Source organism: Raphanus sativus, chromosome 1 (genome assembly GCF_000801105.2).
Source record: "Raphanus sativus cultivar WK10039 chromosome 1, ASM80110v3, whole genome shotgun sequence".
Taxonomy (NCBI): Eukaryota; Viridiplantae; Streptophyta; class Magnoliopsida; order Brassicales; family Brassicaceae; genus Raphanus; species Raphanus sativus.
Genome location: NC_079511.1, coordinates 5,715,772 through 5,732,553, shown reverse-complemented (window position 1 = coordinate 5,732,553; position 16,782 = coordinate 5,715,772). Strand labels below are relative to the sequence as shown.

At 34.7% G+C, this 16,782-nt stretch overlaps 4 protein-coding genes across 4 annotated transcripts; 3 read left to right on the top strand and 1 right to left on the bottom strand.

Moving 5' to 3' along the window:
* Window positions 1-593: 593 nt before the first annotated feature.
* Window positions 594-1,770, top strand: LOC108860942 (protein cornichon homolog 4). Its single transcript, XM_018634809.2, has 4 exons — window positions 594-768; window positions 999-1,180; window positions 1,294-1,416; window positions 1,502-1,770. Exons 1-4 carry the CDS (start codon window positions 697-699, stop codon window positions 1,536-1,538), a joined length of 414 nt encoding a protein of 137 aa, XP_018490311.1. The 5' UTR covers window positions 594-696; the 3' UTR covers window positions 1,539-1,770.
* Window positions 1,771-1,915: 145 nt separating this feature from the next.
* Window positions 1,916-3,007, top strand: LOC108861043 (general transcription and DNA repair factor IIH subunit TFB5). The gene is made up of 3 exons (XM_018634903.2): window positions 1,916-2,003; window positions 2,460-2,506; window positions 2,596-3,007. Exons 2-3 carry the CDS (start codon window positions 2,472-2,474, stop codon window positions 2,771-2,773), a joined length of 213 nt encoding a protein of 70 aa, XP_018490405.1. The 5' UTR covers window positions 1,916-2,003; window positions 2,460-2,471; the 3' UTR covers window positions 2,774-3,007.
* Window positions 3,008-3,415: 408 nt separating this feature from the next.
* On the top strand, window positions 3,416-5,342 carry LOC108839826 (ATP-dependent Clp protease proteolytic subunit-related protein 2, chloroplastic). The gene is made up of 9 exons (XM_018612606.2): window positions 3,416-3,573; window positions 3,690-3,733; window positions 3,863-3,935; window positions 4,027-4,141; window positions 4,233-4,370; window positions 4,458-4,574; window positions 4,678-4,746; window positions 4,835-4,930; window positions 5,039-5,342. Exons 1-9 carry the CDS (start codon window positions 3,524-3,526, stop codon window positions 5,174-5,176), a joined length of 840 nt encoding a protein of 279 aa, XP_018468108.1. The 5' UTR covers window positions 3,416-3,523; the 3' UTR covers window positions 5,177-5,342.
* Window positions 5,343-8,322: 2,980 nt separating this feature from the next.
* Window positions 8,323-11,222, bottom strand: LOC108814635 (ACT domain-containing protein ACR8). Its single transcript, XM_018587253.2, has 7 exons — window positions 10,837-11,222; window positions 10,323-10,368; window positions 10,094-10,208; window positions 9,936-10,003; window positions 9,271-9,843; window positions 9,074-9,178; window positions 8,323-8,984 (listed from the first exon to the last, which is right to left on the bottom strand). Exons 1-7 carry the CDS (start codon window positions 10,896-10,898, stop codon window positions 8,628-8,630), a joined length of 1,326 nt encoding a protein of 441 aa, XP_018442755.1. The 5' UTR covers window positions 10,899-11,222; the 3' UTR covers window positions 8,323-8,627.
* Window positions 11,223-16,782: the final 5,560 nt, after the last annotated feature.

The following is a 16,782-nucleotide window of genomic DNA, read 5'->3' as shown; positions in this document are numbered from 1 at the left end:
TTGTACGAGAGTTTTCTCAACCACTCCACTAGATATACAGTGTGTAGATGACAAATGAATATACACCAAGTAAGAAAGTATAAATAATTGAGACAAAAAAATCAACTACGCCTTTTTAAACTGATAGCGAGAGTAATGATTTAATTAGTGAAACTTGGATAGTCTTACTAGCCTAGTCTTGACTTGCAAATGAAGTATTCCTACATTCATTCGTAAGTGATGATGTGATTATTAACTTGAAAACTGTTGAAACTAGTAACGCATTGATAAGCTGATGATGTGATTATTAACTTGAAAACTGTTGAAAGTAAAGTTATAGTATCTGGTAAACCGTTCTCTTTTATAATCTGTTGAATGGAAGAAAGAAAAATATTAAAAGATTTGCTCTATTTGTACTGTGTGTATTCTTCCTTTGAACTTACAAACCCAAAACTATTTTAAGATTTGTTATAGGCCGAGCTCCATAGGCCCACGGGCTTAGAAAATACTACCGGTTGTATTAAACCGGCCTTGAATTGTCCTTCGGTCAAATAAAATAGATCGTATAGAACCAGGAACCGAACCGGAACATCGGGAAACAACAGAACCGGAAGTCTCGTTTTGTCTTTCTTGGTTCCGATCAGAAACTCAAAAAAACCGAAGCCAAACTGAACTAATCGGAATCTCAGGCGACCACAGAGGCAGAAGGAGGGGAAGATGGGAGATATTTGGGCATGGCTTATATCCTTCTTCTTCCTCATCGCTCTTGTGGCAATCATCGTATACCAGGTTCTTATTCGATTTGATTCTCAAAATTTTTAGACAAAAATAAAACCTAAAGTTCTATACTTTCTTATCGAATTTGCCCCATTTAGAGCAAGTCAATCTTGTAGTGTGTTTCAGTCTGAGTTTCAAATATTTGCATGTTTGATCATAAGCTTTGGTCAATAGCCCAAACTGTGTTAGAATATGTTTGATCAAAAATCTTTTTTTTTTAATTTTAATTTTTGTTGTTGCAGCTTGTTTGCTTAGCGGATCTGGAGTTTGATTACATAAACCCATACGACTCAGCGTCGAGGATAAACTATGTGGTGTTACCGGAGTTCATTATTCAAGGAGTTCTATGTGTATTCTATCTGTTTACAGGACACTGGTTCATGGCAATCCTTTGTCTCCCTTATATGTACTACAACTTCCAACTGTAAGACTCTTTCTCTTTTTATACAAACTAATAATCTTTGATCTCTGGTTTGCATCCAATCAAAAATGTTGTTGATGTCTTGATTTTCACCACATTCGGGTTTGTTTAATCAGTTACTCGAAGCGACAACACTTGGTAGATGTAACGGAGATATTCAACCTGCTAAACTGGGAGAAGAAGAAACGGCTGTTCAAGCTTGCTTACATAATACTTAACCTCTTTCTCACTATCTTCTGGTAAACAAACAACTTAGCAGAATCGTCTTCGTTATTAGCTCAAGACAACTTATAAACACTTCCTGTCTGCAATTTTTTTTCTTAGGATGATATATTCAGCGTTGGATGATTACGAGGACTGATTGACACAAGACGTCATCCATCTGATTGAGACACCGCTGCTTAAAGATAACAGCGAGTCCTCCTGCTCGTCGTCCTCGTGGACACCATGGATAAAAAATGAAAGGACTAAATTGTATTTGCTTTTACCTGTTTGATGACGATGCATGTTTGTAAGATTATTAGTGGCAGAAAGATTCGTGTTATTGTGTATCGTTCGTTATCCTGATGTTTCAGCTGTCTTGTTATGTCTGATGATTAATTGTAAAAGCTAATTTTAAGCTCATAAACTAGTTGATCCACACAAACCATGAAAGAAGTTGGTCAGTATCATTTGAGTATTCATCTTTTTTTTTTTAGAAAAAGGAAAAAAAGGGCAAAAAGCGTGAGTAAAACCTTGTATTGCAATTTTGTCAGATTATAAGATAAAAGTGAAACAAGTCCGAAACCTATTTTTGTGTCTGAAGACCATCGTCGCGTTGGGCAAGGTGAGTTCTCTCTCTCTCTCTCTCACAAAGACAAACACTTTTATCTTCTCAATTAAGCTTTGTTTCATCGATCTGATCTTCTTTATTGTGTGCTTTACGAAAGTTTGTGGTTTATCTCAATTGGAGGATAGTTGTTAGATCCCAGCTGCTCTCGTTCCATCTGGCCTAAAGATTTGATCTTTGAAATGTCTAATAGGATTTGGGAATCCGAATCATTTTTGTGATGTTTAAACTGAGCTGAAAACACAAGTTATGGAATCCTTTCTCTTTAGTGTCCTAGAATTGAAATTAAAGTATTAAGCTTTCTTTTGCTCTGTTATGATCATAAAATAAAGGCTAATGATGTTCTGAGTTTCAACACTCGGTGTTGGCAGTATTAACTGAGACGTTTCTGATGATTAAGAATGAACCACAGATTTATTCAATAGGTTTGGTTTTCTTTTGTTGTTGTTTCAGAGAAACTCTCAAATGGTTAATGCCATCAAAGGAGTGTTCATCACCTGGTACTCCTCCTTCTCAACCAACATCTTGGCAACATTCATCATTTAACACAATTTTTTTATAACAGTTTTCTCTCTTTTTTGTTTTGCAGCGATATTCCGATGGCACAGTTCATAGTGAACATGAACAATTCGATGCCATCGTCTCAGAAGTTCATTATTCACGTACTTGATAGTACTCACCTGTTTGTGCAGCCTCATGTTGAGCAGATGATCCGCAGCGCTGTTGCTGAGTTTCGTGATCAAAACTCTTACGAGAAGCCTACTTAAATAATACGTCACACCCCCAGTCCCACCCCATCCATCCATCAAAATGTTTTTTCTTTTTTTTTGGGGTCAGATTATAAGATATCGTCTGTCTTGTGTAAGATTCGATTAGATTTCTCGTATGCTCTTATAATGGGAGACTCGTGTCAAATAATCAGAGTCTATTTTCTCTGGTTTTGTTTTGATTAGTTGGACAGAATACTGCTCTGTTGGGAAGGGAAAGATGATTTTGAGACTTGTCTCTCTGTCTGTTTTCTCAAACCAAATCAGGCTATACACCAGTTGTTTTACTGTTAGTTTAGTTTGAGAATTTGGACTCAAATAGTCAAATGTCTTGTTTAGTGTAACCTGGTTTTGATTCATAACATTTATGATCTTCCACTTCGATTACCCCACAAGTGTACAGTAGTACTGTGCAATGGAAAGTGAACCGGTTAAGTTTTAAACCGGATTAAGATATTTGCATCTGAACCGTCAAATGATCCAAGGGTTATGAAATTCTGATTACAGAGACAGAAACATGTTCAGGAAGTTGAAAGAAGTCTCGTTTGTTGTCCCAGTAACCAAGTAAAAATAACTAAATTACAATTGATTATGTAAACCAATCGGTTAAAGTAAACCAATATAACTGATATCTCTCAGAAAACCATCCCATCTTCCTCACCCAATCTGTAATTTTCCCCTTTGTTAATAAAGAGAAAAAACACAAAAGACAGTGTTGGGGCTCTCTCTAACAACACTCGCTCGACGACCATGGCGGTCTCATTTAACACAACCCTTCACCAGTCATCTCTGAGTCCGTGGTAATCTTAGATTCTCTAAAATCTTTACATGCCCCCCTTGTCTCCAATTTCTCTCTATACACAGACACACTTTGCATCTGATTGTTTCATATGGTCTTTTTTTTTTTTAATTGTAGCTGTAGCATCAAGCTTTACTCTGGGTTGAAGCCTCAATCTTCAAGTTCGTTTCTTTTTTTCTTCTTAATCTGTTCTAAAGTTTTGATTTTTTAATCGGACGAAACTGATTTATTACATTTTTTTTTTTTAACATGTTACAACTACTACTGTTGTCGGAATTGTGTGGGTTCAGGCTTTTTAAGAAATGGGTATCAGAATTTGAACAAGGAGTTCTATGGCAGGATTCACAAGAGTTTGCAATCCGGGTATAATCTCAAAAAAAAGGTTCATTAGCTTTCTCTTCTTTGGTTGTTAACAAACTAGGTTGTGGGTTTCTGTGTGTTGTTGTTGCAACAGGACGGGGAAAGCGAGTAGGTCAAGGGTGAAGATGATGCCTATAGGTACACCTAGAGTTCCCTACCGAAACAGAGAGGAAGGCACTTGGCAATGGGTTGATATTTGGAACGCCCTTGTACGTAGTTTTATCTCAAACTCTAGCATACTCTTTTGAGAAGGAATGAAAAAAAAATGCAAAAACTTTGATTATATTGTTGTTGGTGCAGTATCGAGAGCGTGTGATCTTCATTGGACAAAACATAGACGAAGAGTTTAGCAACCAGATATTAGCAACTATGTTGTATCTCGATACTCTTGATGACTCTAGGAGGATTTATATGTACCTTAATGGACCTGGCGGCGATGTGAGTTTCGTTTCTCTCTTTGCTTTGCACATTTTTGTCTTGATTTTTTTAAAAAAATTCGTTAATCTTTTTTTTTTTTTTGTGTAGCTAACTCCAAGTCTAGCTATCTATGATACGATGAAGAGCTTGAAAAGTCCGGTTGGGACACATTGTGTTGGGCTTGCCTATAACCTTGCTGGTTTTCTTCTTGCTGCCGGTGAAAAGGTGAATAATCTATGCATCTGGAAACCAAGTTGAACTTTTGTATGTTAGACTCCTAGGAAACTTGAAGTTGAATTGTTTTTTTTTTTTTTTTTTTTTGCGAAAGGGTCAACGGTTTGCGATGCCATTGTCAAGAATCGCCCTCCAGTCACCAGCTGGTGCAGCCCGTGGTCAGGTAAATAAGCCGCTGAGTGTCTTTTATGTAATTCATTTAGTCACATGGTGAAACTATATATATAAACTTATATCAAACTTCCTTTCAGGCTGATGATATCCAAAATGAAGCGAAAGAGCTTTCAAGGATAAGAGATTACCTCTTCAACGAACTAGCCAAGAATACAGGACAGCCTGCGGAAACGGTTAGTTTTTTGTTTGTCCCCTCATATTAAAATAACCTAATGAAAAAAAAAAAGTATATGAACATGTAAAATGATATGATGAGTGATGATGAAACAATGATGATACAGATCTTCAAAGACTTGAGCAGAATGAAGAGGTTCAACGCAGAAGAAGCTATTGAGTACGGACTTATCGATAAGATTGTTAGACCACCGCGCATCAAAGCCGACGCTCCTCGCCAAGACGATACCTCAGGCCTCGGTTAATCTGTTTTTTTTTGTTTTTCACTTTGTAATGTCATAGTTTAACAAGCTTAAAGTTGATTGTTCCTTGTTGTGATTGTTACCGAATTAAAATCACTTTGCTTGTTATTTTTCCCCACTGGGTTCTACAAACATTTTTAAAGCTGAAGCTGAGATGAACATTTGCTAAGCTCTCTGGCTTTCTTGTCTGGTTGGTGACTTTGGTTCAGTGGTAGTTCAGTGGCATTTCTCAGTTATACAGACACGACTCGTACCGCTTCTAAACCCAAAATTATCTTAAATTCCTATAGTAAAATCCTTGTTCGGAAACTCGCTAGGCATTACGCGTGCGGCACACCAGCGCCTAGCGATTTATTGAAAAAGCGGAAAAAAATCGGGGAGTACGCGGGGATGAATTTTTATACTTTATACGTATAATACCATATTTTATACACATAAATTATAATCACTATATAATTATGATTACATACTTGTACAAAACATTTAAGTAGCCAAAGTTGTTATTGCACTGACCCGAGATCGACCCACACATAATTCTGTTTTCAATTTTTTTTACTCATTTCATTTAATAGTGGCAAAATCGTAATTATTTAGTCGTCTTTGTCCCAGACCTATTTTTTTTCTTCTGTCCCGGCCGCCAATGTTTCAGTCAAGCTTCTGATGATTCACATAATCAATAGTTTTAGCATTTACATAGTAAAACACATACTATTAACGTGTTTCTGATCCAAAATTAACAAAATCTGAGTTTCTTTTAGTGTTTTCCATGATTCGGGCAAAACAGAGTTTTGGTAATTCAACGGCGCGTTTTCTTATTCAACGTTGTAACTCGGAATTATGCGTGTTACTGTTCAGTCCAACCGAATCAAGCAAAATCGCTACGTTAGCCATCCGTGTAGGGTTTAAGCGGCCGCAAAATCGGTAACGCGGCCGTGTTTTTGAACAAGGAGTAAAATATAAGGGTGGGCATTTCGGTTATTTTATCGGTTTGGGTTCGGTTTGGTTAATAGGTTTTAGAAAATTTCAAGTTGAAGTAAATCATATTTACTTTGGTTTGAATCGGTTTCGGTTTAGTTTGTATTTTGGTTCGGTTTAATCGGATTTTCTTAGTTTAGGTTTTTTAAGAGAAATCATGTTTTGAAACATCAACGCATGGTTATGAAATCATCATGTTGGTGAAAATAAAAAATAAATAATGTGAACTAAATCCAATATAGAACTAAATCATAATTTCTTAAACGTAAAACCAAACATTAAAATGTAATCTACTTATTCTGGATTATTATCTTTGAACCTAATATAATACTATAGACAATAGGAGTGGCACTTCGTTATTTTATGAATTCGGTTTCAGTTCGATTCAGTTTGGTTAATTCGATTCTAGAATTTTTCCGATCGAAGTAAATCATAACTAGTTTGGTTCGGTTTTGACTCGGTTCGGTTTTTCAACTCGGTTCGGTTTTTTTGCCCACTCCTAGTAAAATATGGATCTTGATGTCTGTATTTATATAGGCATTGAATGAGAGATGGAGCAAATGGTGTGCCATACACTTCAAGTGTATCATCCACTTTTTATTCCCATTCAACAAAATTATTTAAACTTTTTACTTTTGTGGAAGATGAACTAGTGTATCAGATTTTTTTTTTGTTTTTTAGTCAAAAAAAGTGGAGGACTGCTTTTACAAGAGAAAAGGAGTAAAAATAGACAGTCCAAACTTTTTTTCATTTATCTATTTTGAAATACCATGGTTTGTTAATGTTGCATAGTTTTTCATTTAAACTATCTTATATCTCTTTTTCTTCTAAAAAACTAGTTTATATCTACTTTTATTACTATTTCAATTAATAAAACTAAACAAAAAATATTTTATAATTTATTCAGTAGTTAAAAAAAACATTGTTTAAGATCGATATTTATAGTTTTTACATTTATAATAATTTAATTTTTCAATATGCTATAACAAAGTAATATTATAAAATGTACATAAAAACCAAATAATATGGGTAAATAATAAATGAATTATTTTTAAGATAGGAAAATAAAAATAATAATGAGTTTTAAATTTAATAAAATTACAAATAATAATTACATAAATTATTATAATATGAATATAATTTTTATATTTATTAGATTTATAAATTATTAAAAAATTATGAATATAATAAATAATATAACCTTATATTTTTTAATTTGTACAGTATTTTGAACCGTTTTTTATTCATTTTCACCATTTAATCATATATTTTAGGCCGTTAGATCTGCTTAAACCACACCTAATCCGCTTAAACCACACATGATTCACTAGATCCACTTTTGTTCTATTCAATCTGCTGATCCGCAACGCTCGATTCGCTTTTTCCATTCGGAGGATAATATCATCATCATTCACGGGATGTGAAATGCTACTAAGGTCGCTGATGCTTGGGAAGTGACGTAACCACTTGAGTTTAACTAATCGGATAAAATTGAAAATGGTGTCACCCACCTTCTATTATTAGTAATCTAAAGTCAAGATTTTATGTTATACTAACAAATACTTTGAGGTAAGAAGAAGGGCATAGAAAGCTGTCGGCAGTATTGACACACGCAACTTAGACCTAATACATGAGAACGACATCAAATGGTTTAATTATTGTACATATATGGATCATTGGTTTATACATTTCTACAAAGTTATATCCTGCTTTTTGTTCATATCTTTTACTTGATGATTGGAGATGGACATCTGATCTTTTCCAGATTTTTGAATTTGAATAATGAAATAAAATCTATATTTGCGACTTCTACCACCAACTCTTCTGAAACAATATTCTTAAACAAAATTAAATAAGAGACTGATCAACGTGGGATGAATGGAAGGAACATAGGGAGACACCAACGCATCATTTTCCAATTACTATCACCTACCAAAAGCTTTATTGGCTTACCTACCTTTATTGTCCTAACCTTTTTTCTTGTTGAAAAATTATGATGGGAAGTTCCAATATTCAAACATTAGAACATACTATTTCGCCTTTCATCTTATGGGTCATATATATATTAATAACCACAACTAGATTTTTTTCATAATTAAAATAATTGGACCAAAAACTTAAAAACATTCCACAGAAAAATACCAACCACTAATAATCTAGCAAACACACAAACATATCGAAACAATCATGATAATAATTAATTAGAAACTTTGTACAAACTTTTATAACACCTAAAACCACCACAATAAAAACAGTACGCAACTTCTGATTTTCTAATCATTCCTTTCCTATTTTTTTTCTATTTACAAGAACATGAACAAACATTTGCCTAAACTCAAACTTAATTTACCAAACCACCCGATTGAAAGTATTGATCTTTTTTCAAGGCACGTAGACTTCCTCGAATAAAGTCCACGTGCCTTTTAAAAGATAAATTCTGCAGCACTGGTGATTCAGTTAACCCACATTGTGAACTGTCTCAAGAACATGATTTGATAAGACCAAAGCTGAATAGGTTCCTCCAAACCAAACTCCCAAGTGAAACCAACACTGCTTTAGTCTGTTGATGTTCTTCTCCATCTCCCTTCCTTTGAGTCACTGATGGCATTTCTTTCACTCTTAAACACTCGAAACCGATTTTCTCCCTGACAGATTCAATCAGTTTCGAGTCGGCTTCATCTCCATTCGCATCGGTTACATAGAATATGTTTGTTGCCATGCCACAGCTCGTTGATATTTCTGTTCTTGTAACATTCAGACCGTTTTCTCTGAACGTCCGTGTAACTTCAGCTAGTAAACCTTGTTTGTCTGGATGCCTCAGCTCTAATCTCACACCCTAAACATAAACAAAACCAAAGAACCGGTTTAGATTACCGGTTAATCAATCAAAACATTTAAACCAACTTAAGGCTAGTCTTATCATACCTCAGATGCTCTTCTCTCCACTGCAGCTTCTAAGCATTGTATCACTCTTTGTCTCTCTGCTTCTGAACTTATAGGTGATCCATCCTTATGCCGGATATAAAATTCCTGAAGAAGTTACCAAAAAAAGGAAAGATCGTTTAGGTCAAAGTCGCACAGAAACCTCCCAACATTAACAAATTTTGGTTCAAGAAACATACCAAATGAGCTTGGTCTTCAGATGTGTTGATAGTCGCATGGAACACGGCATATTCCATATCGGTTAACGTGCAAACCACGTCAAACAAAAGCTTAGTCCTGTCTCGGCAATGAACATTAACCACCGAGTAACCCCTCTCAGCCCAATTCTGAACCGTCACCACCACCATAGGAGATCTCTCCTGCTTCTTGGATCTCTTCTCGTAGTCTCTGTCTTCGAACATAAGCTGATGAAGCCTGCGTTCGATGTGCGTCATCATATCCACCGAAACACAAGTCTTGGCAGCGGATTTAACGTCATTATCGCCGTTCAGAACGTTCTTTAACCGTCCCTCGATTTTGGATATGCGATGAGAATCGAGAATAGGCGATCCTGAGCTGCAGTCTTTGAGATAGATCATAGACGCAACTCTACCGTTATGTGTCCATAGCTTAGCGTCAACTACATCGCAGTTGAGATCAGAGAGAACCGCAAACATCTCGGATAGTAAACCGATCCTGTCCGTTCCGGTTAACTCTAAGGCCGTTAGACCGTTAACTTCAATGTTTTCTCCATAGTAAACCGTTTCAATCGACTGTCAAACCAAAAAAGAAAGATTTCTATTTTTAGAACCCACAAGTTCTTTGAATACAGACATGAGCATTTTATATTAAATTACGAAATTACCTGTTCAATGTAGCTCAAGACGCTCTGATCATTCAATTTGTTTCCGTTTAAGTCAGTCACATGAAAAACTGCAGAATTAGAAGGAAAAAAAAGAGTTATAAACATAACAGAAATTTATTAATAAATATATAATTTTGAATTTGAAAATTGATAATTACCATCCATGTTCCATCTTCCATCAGAAGAAATGTAAGCTTTTTTAATGGAGAGGTTCAAATCGGTGAGGATTTGTACTGCTTCTAGCAATATACCATGTCCTCTAGGACTGTCAACCTGATAGAAGAAAAATGGAATTATTGTAATTAGTCTTTTGGATTAAGAATGAATCATTTGCTTTGAGGCTATTAATTATTTAAGGTGGTTTAGATTAAAAATAAAGAAGCAAACCTTGACGATTGTCGCTGAAGAACAAACACCATTGTCGATAACGACCCTGTAAATGATGTACAAACTCATTTTAGATTAATTTTCTTTTGTGCCAAAAAAAAATTATCAATTAATGTTTGGAGAAGATAAGTCGTTAGAAAAAAATTCAAGTTGATGAAAGAAAAGAGGCCGAAATTGAGGAAATCTTCTAGGAACAAGACAGAAAGAACAAACTTTAAAATATTTTAATATATTTATTTGAAAAAAGGTTAATTAAAAGGATGAACGGAAAGAAACTTTGAAATTTTTTAAAAATCAATTTGAAATTCTGAAAATATTAAAAAATAAACTTTGCCTCATATTAAACTCATAATTTCCAGGAAAATCTTCAGAGATATGAAAAAAAAAATTCCAGAAAAAAAATAACACGAAATCATTACATACCCAGCAAAATACGAGGTTCTTGGTTTTTCTAATCTTAAGATCTGTTCTTGGGAAAAAAAAATTGAAAAGGAAAAAACAGAAGCAAACAAACCTTGGGGTGTTCATCCTAATCACAAGCTTTTCATACTCATCCAAATAGCCTTTCATCGCCATATCTATCTTTCTCTCAATCTCTCTGATACTCTTACGCCGTCGTTTTCAAACTCTTTAGCTTCTCTGTTTCTTCTTCTTCTTATCAAAGATGACCAACAAAACAAATAACAATCTCTTCAAAGGCGTTTCTCTCTAAATAAAAACGGTACCGTTAGATCTCTCTCGATTTCCGAGACTGTTACTTTTCTCTCTCTCTAGATGATTCAGAACACGTTTTCACATAAACTTCCATACACTAGACTCCTTTTATATATATAGATAGATGCATATTTAATAGAATTTTTTATTATCTCGGCATATTATAGAAGAGTCACATGGAAGGGCACAACTCACGCATGTTTCTAATGCTAAAAGTCTTCTTGATATGGACTTTTATAATGTTTCATTTTTGAATATCTAGTTTAACCTAAAACTGTTACAATAATTATCACTCTTCCTTTCTATTTAACTTAATTCTCTTACTAAGCACACTGTTCTCTCTGTTTCACATTAAGTGTTATTTTAACTTTTAACTTTTCTTTTATAATAAGTTTTGTTTTGTATTTTTAATGCATATTTTAAACAAAATTTTCTGTTTTTTACCTTTATTTTTAATTCATTAATTAATAAAATAGAATAGAAATTATATTAAATATAAGCAAAACAAAAATTTTAACAATTGTTTATGTCCGGAAAATTTTTAAACGACATTTATTACACAATAAAAAGTATTATTTGAACTTTTAAATGATAATTCTCTAAGGATTATTTATCACTTTATTCATGGTAATTTCATTATATCAATTATTTCTAAGTCTTTGGTACAATCTTTAAAAAAAAATATTCTCTCCATTTCAGATTAATTATTGTTAGTACTCTTTTTAATTTGTGTGGAAAAACTAAAATGATAAATAAAGTGAAACTGAGGGAGTATGTCACAAAATCATCCAAAACATCAGACCTAAATCTCAGCGAAATGGTTTAATTAGCTATTAAATAATCCCGTAATTTGTTAGCAATCTCATCACAAAAGAAACAACCAGCAAAACCTCCACGTGTCAACACATCCTCTGTTATGGTGGTTCAACTGTCCAGCTAGGACACCCCCGGTCCTAAATGGGGTTTTGCCTTTGCGTGCTTTCCACTCTAGTATGATCCTTCCCGACAATCACTCATCTGACGGCCACGGTAGGCCACGTGTCATAATCTTAAAGGTCCCACGTCTAATGATACTCGCTTCGTAGCTAAGATGAGAATTCTCTTCCCTACACACCCACCTCATAACGTGACTACGTGAGAGCTACGCGATTCTCAAAGATCCGTACTTACCCATAAGCTCTATGTTCAGATGTTCTGTAATAAGCCTCGTAGATTTTGGTTCAGAGATGTCTGGTATGGTATTCTACGCGCTTTGATAGATCTCATGAGCTTGTGTTCTGTAATAAAACTCGTAGATTTTGGTTCCGACATCTCTGGCATTATAAGGGTATACAAGTCTTTTCGTATCATGGGAATCTCCGAATCGAGAGGCGCAATTTTAAGAGGAGAAAGATCTTTAGGGGACCCACGTAAAGCTGGCAAGAGAGAGACTGACACTTTTAAGGGTGTCGTGAAGGGTAAAACTGTCCTTTACTCGAGAAGAATCAGGGGTTAGTCACGTGGTGACAGTTAATTGGACCAAACGGTGTACAAGAAGAAAAGTAAATTCACGCGTGAGACTCACGTCGATGAGGTGATTTTATCGGCCTACCCATTACGCATTTACCGACTATATACTATAGTTTTTAATTGAATTAATCCTTGAACAGAATATCACGTATCAACTTTATTGGAGATTTATGATCGTCCACAAGCGTGATTTCCTTAACCTTCTTACAATTCGATAACATAAAAGTGGCTACAGTTAGAAGATGCCAGAATTAATAGATTCGTATATTGATATGTGGATTGTTAGTTATAACTTATATGTAATATAATTTGGAAAAGAAAACAAGTGTATAACATAAGGGATCTAAGGAGATCATTCGCACTACATACGAATATGCCCCCACGTATGGGCCACTTTCTCCACAAGGAACATAACCATGTCACGTGCAATCACGTAGGATGTCTTCGCGATCTAAAACCATAGGCGATCTAGATCTTGCCACGTAGACGACATAGTTCTCCGTAATACTAGAAATTCAGGTTTCCATACATGCTTGGACGTGCAGTGCAGTAACCGAACCTGCCAAAGCAATTTAACTATTCGTTAAGCTTAACGGACAAAGACCAAGGCTACGATTCTTTGTGCTGCATTTATTAGCTCTTAATGTTTGTCATATCATTAATGATCAATTTGCAACGAGTATTAAAATCCATTTTATGGTTGAACTCGACAACCAGTCATTGTTTATTATAAGTAGATAGACCAGAACGTCGAGGAAAATAAAAAAATGTGTCAAAGATCAAAATATGCTAGCGAGGAATCTTTAAAACAATTACAAAATAAAGAGTGTTATGAGCTTCTCCGTACGTTCTAGAGAAATTTTGTCGATTACTTTGGCCCTTGATGTTATGAATAGTATACTATATTTTGGCTCTTTTCAAGAATAGCTTTTTTTTTTGTCTTTCATGGCTCTTTCCACGTCGGTTTTAGCGGGAAATTGTATACGATTCTGATTCTCCGCCGGAAACGGGAATGGCCAGTAACCGGTAGGTGGTGGGAGCTACGTCATCAGAACGTAATAAGTAACATTATCACGATAAACTTGGCAACAGAATAACTAAAAGAATAGTGTCCACGAGAATATATGGGTCGGGTCGGTCGGTGCCGTTAATTCTCATAAAATTTCTTATTTTATGGATAATGTGACTTTTTTAAAGAATAATTCGAAACAATTAAAAATAATAATTTGGCAAGGAAAAAAAAACACAACCCACAAGAAAAAAACAGCCTTTGAGCAACTCGTAGGAACAAAATGTTGAATGGACAGAAAAATCCCGTGGGGGAATTTACTGATGTGGCAATACAGCTCACACATTCTTATTTTCGTAGGACCATTCTTCATTTTATTCTATAAATTTCTAAATAGTATTATATTATTTATCCTAGTATTTTAGCAGGAAATATGTTGATTGTTGCGTAGTATTAAAAAAATCCTTTTATAGTAAGTGTGCAACCTAACCTAACCTAATCTCTGCAAGGGCAATTTCGTAGTTGACCATGGAATCCAGACGAAAGGAGTCCATGTGACTAGACAGAGTTCGGTGTAGCTTTTTGACTCATTGTTAGTGTTTTGGCGCCAAATTTGAATATGCTTTCCCTCTCTCTTTGATCTTAGACTCTAAAGTAGTAGGCAACATGGCTAGTGTATCGTTTATGAGTATTATGCGCATCAGGAACTTATGATCGAGGTGAGCTTGTTTGTCAACTTGCGGCTCCACAAGATACTCGGATTAATAGCTCGATCTCATCAAATAATCATAAATAGGTTCAGATTCACAATATCGGGAAGATTTTCGCACGACCTTTGTGTTCATTAGTATATATGCTAAACATATTTTGAAGAGGCTATTATATGATTGTTAGGGATGGTCGGGCAGATCATGTAATTTTTTAACATTTACAAAGATCACACCATTACTCTCAAGGGGCATGTTGTTCCTCGGACGTGACAAGAACATGTATTTTCCGTTGTTATTATAGTCACGGATATTTTATATGATTAATGTAGTTTACTTCGATAGAACGACAGTTGTAAATGAAATTTCTTGTTTATTTGGCCACTATATCGCCGATTAACATTTTGTAGTATTTTGTATAAGATAAGGTTAAGGCATGTCGACTCTTCTCATATAGCATCGACAAATCTCCGTAATTTTAGGAGAACTTAGTGGATCTAAGGATATTCTGTAAATGAAATCTCAGCCGTCCAGTTTAATATTGGAACTACCCTCAGAGTTTGACTAGGATTTTGTCCATTGTGAATAGTTGAATACAATGTCTCTCTAACATATTCAAAAGCTTTTAAACTAAAGTTAAAACCGGTTTAAGACTAAGCCAAGTAAATGTTTAACCTCTGTTCGATAAAATCAACAGAACAGCAGAACCCGATAACTAAACATGAACCTTGTTCCCAAACGATTACACTAGAGTTTTCAAATGTTTGTGCATGTCGTGCGATTTTGTGGTTTGAACCATCCAAATCCAATCTATGTGTACTTTGGATTCTGTAGTTTATATATAGACAGTTACCTTTCTATCTAGACCCATAAATGTACATTAGTAAAATAATTTGCTATGTTAGTACTGATGTTTTGTGTTAACAACATACATGAAAACCATGTGTTAATGATCAGATGGTATCATGACGTTCCAGTATTGCTAAGCAAGTTGAATTAGAATCCAATTACATTCGGATATTTTTAACACGTAGCCACCGGTGATTTAAGATTCATTCGTCGGAAAGCGGTTTACCGTTTTTTTAACATACATGCATGTATTGTGCGTAATCTGACGACATCCACAACAATAATAGCAAAAATCAATAAACGGCATGATCGGAGAACAAGAAGTTGAATTATTCATCTGCTAAATATCACAAGAGCCGAATGTATACCAGTCAATGTTTTAGGGGCAATGAGGATTAACATAATTACTGAGGCCAAATTTATTTGAATGTTCAAGAAAGAGATGGTTTGACTTTTGTTGCTTAAGATACATAGATAAATTATTTGACTTCTGATGAGGAAAAAAGGTTGACAATTGCATATAAAAAGAATAAATAAAATTATCATAATTACAGCATGATCTATGTTATGTCATATGTGTTAGCTGTTGAGTAGTGACGAAGTGAAAGGCTAGAAGCACACACAAGTAATTAGGAGTGGTACACACTAACACAGTATTGCAGGCTGATATTTTAATTTAATTTTGTTCTTGTCAACCTATAATTGATTTTTTCAATGCGTGACTTTGTTTATGCTCACTATTATATTAGACGACTTTATTTTTAATGTTCTATTTTAATAGATGTAAACCTGTTTGAAGAGTATATTCTCTATATCACTGAAGAAATTCGAGAACGCCGCTTCATGCCGGCATATATCCAAATCGTGCGTGTTTGTGGATGGTATAGATATAGATTTTTTTTTCTCTTTTTTTGTCAAATTCGGATATTGATCATTACGTTAGAGTTCTGAGGTGATGAGAGTTCAGAACATATTCTGGTTGCAAGTTGTAAAATTAACAAATATTGACGATATTTCTACATGATTTATAAAAGAAATCGAAAACCAAAATTAAATGAAGAATATGGGGCTAAGCGTGAAGTTTCTTCCATACCACATGCACGTTACAGAAACTTTATGAAACATGTAAAAGTATAAAATATAAACCATTGGGCCAGGCTCGTGATGGCTCGTGATGTATAAACTTGATACGGACCCACATTCTATGTATAAATTTTGGTATATATATTTCCTTGGATTTGGTCCATAGATGAACTCATGAATATATGTGTCTCTAACATAGTTGTATGCATGGAAGATATTGTGAATCGTCTGAATACCACTTATAAATGTATTCGCAGCATGCGTTCTGAGACTGCATCGATCATTTCCAACTAAAATATATGTTTACCTCAAACATTTTAATGTTTCGTTCAATGTTCAAAAAATTTCTAGGCGGCAACTAGACGGACTCCTAAACCGCTATTTTGAGTGTTTATATCAACTTAAAAAAAATATTCTAAAAAAATGTTTTGTTTATGTTTGAATCCAGTCCCTACAGTTTACATCTGATTTACCTTGACCGAGTGCATATGCATTTTAAACACACAGATTTCGTTTATGTATAGTTTATATTGAAATATGTAACAATGCTCCTCTTGGGAGCTGAATTGACTGTCAGTCTCAAATGAAG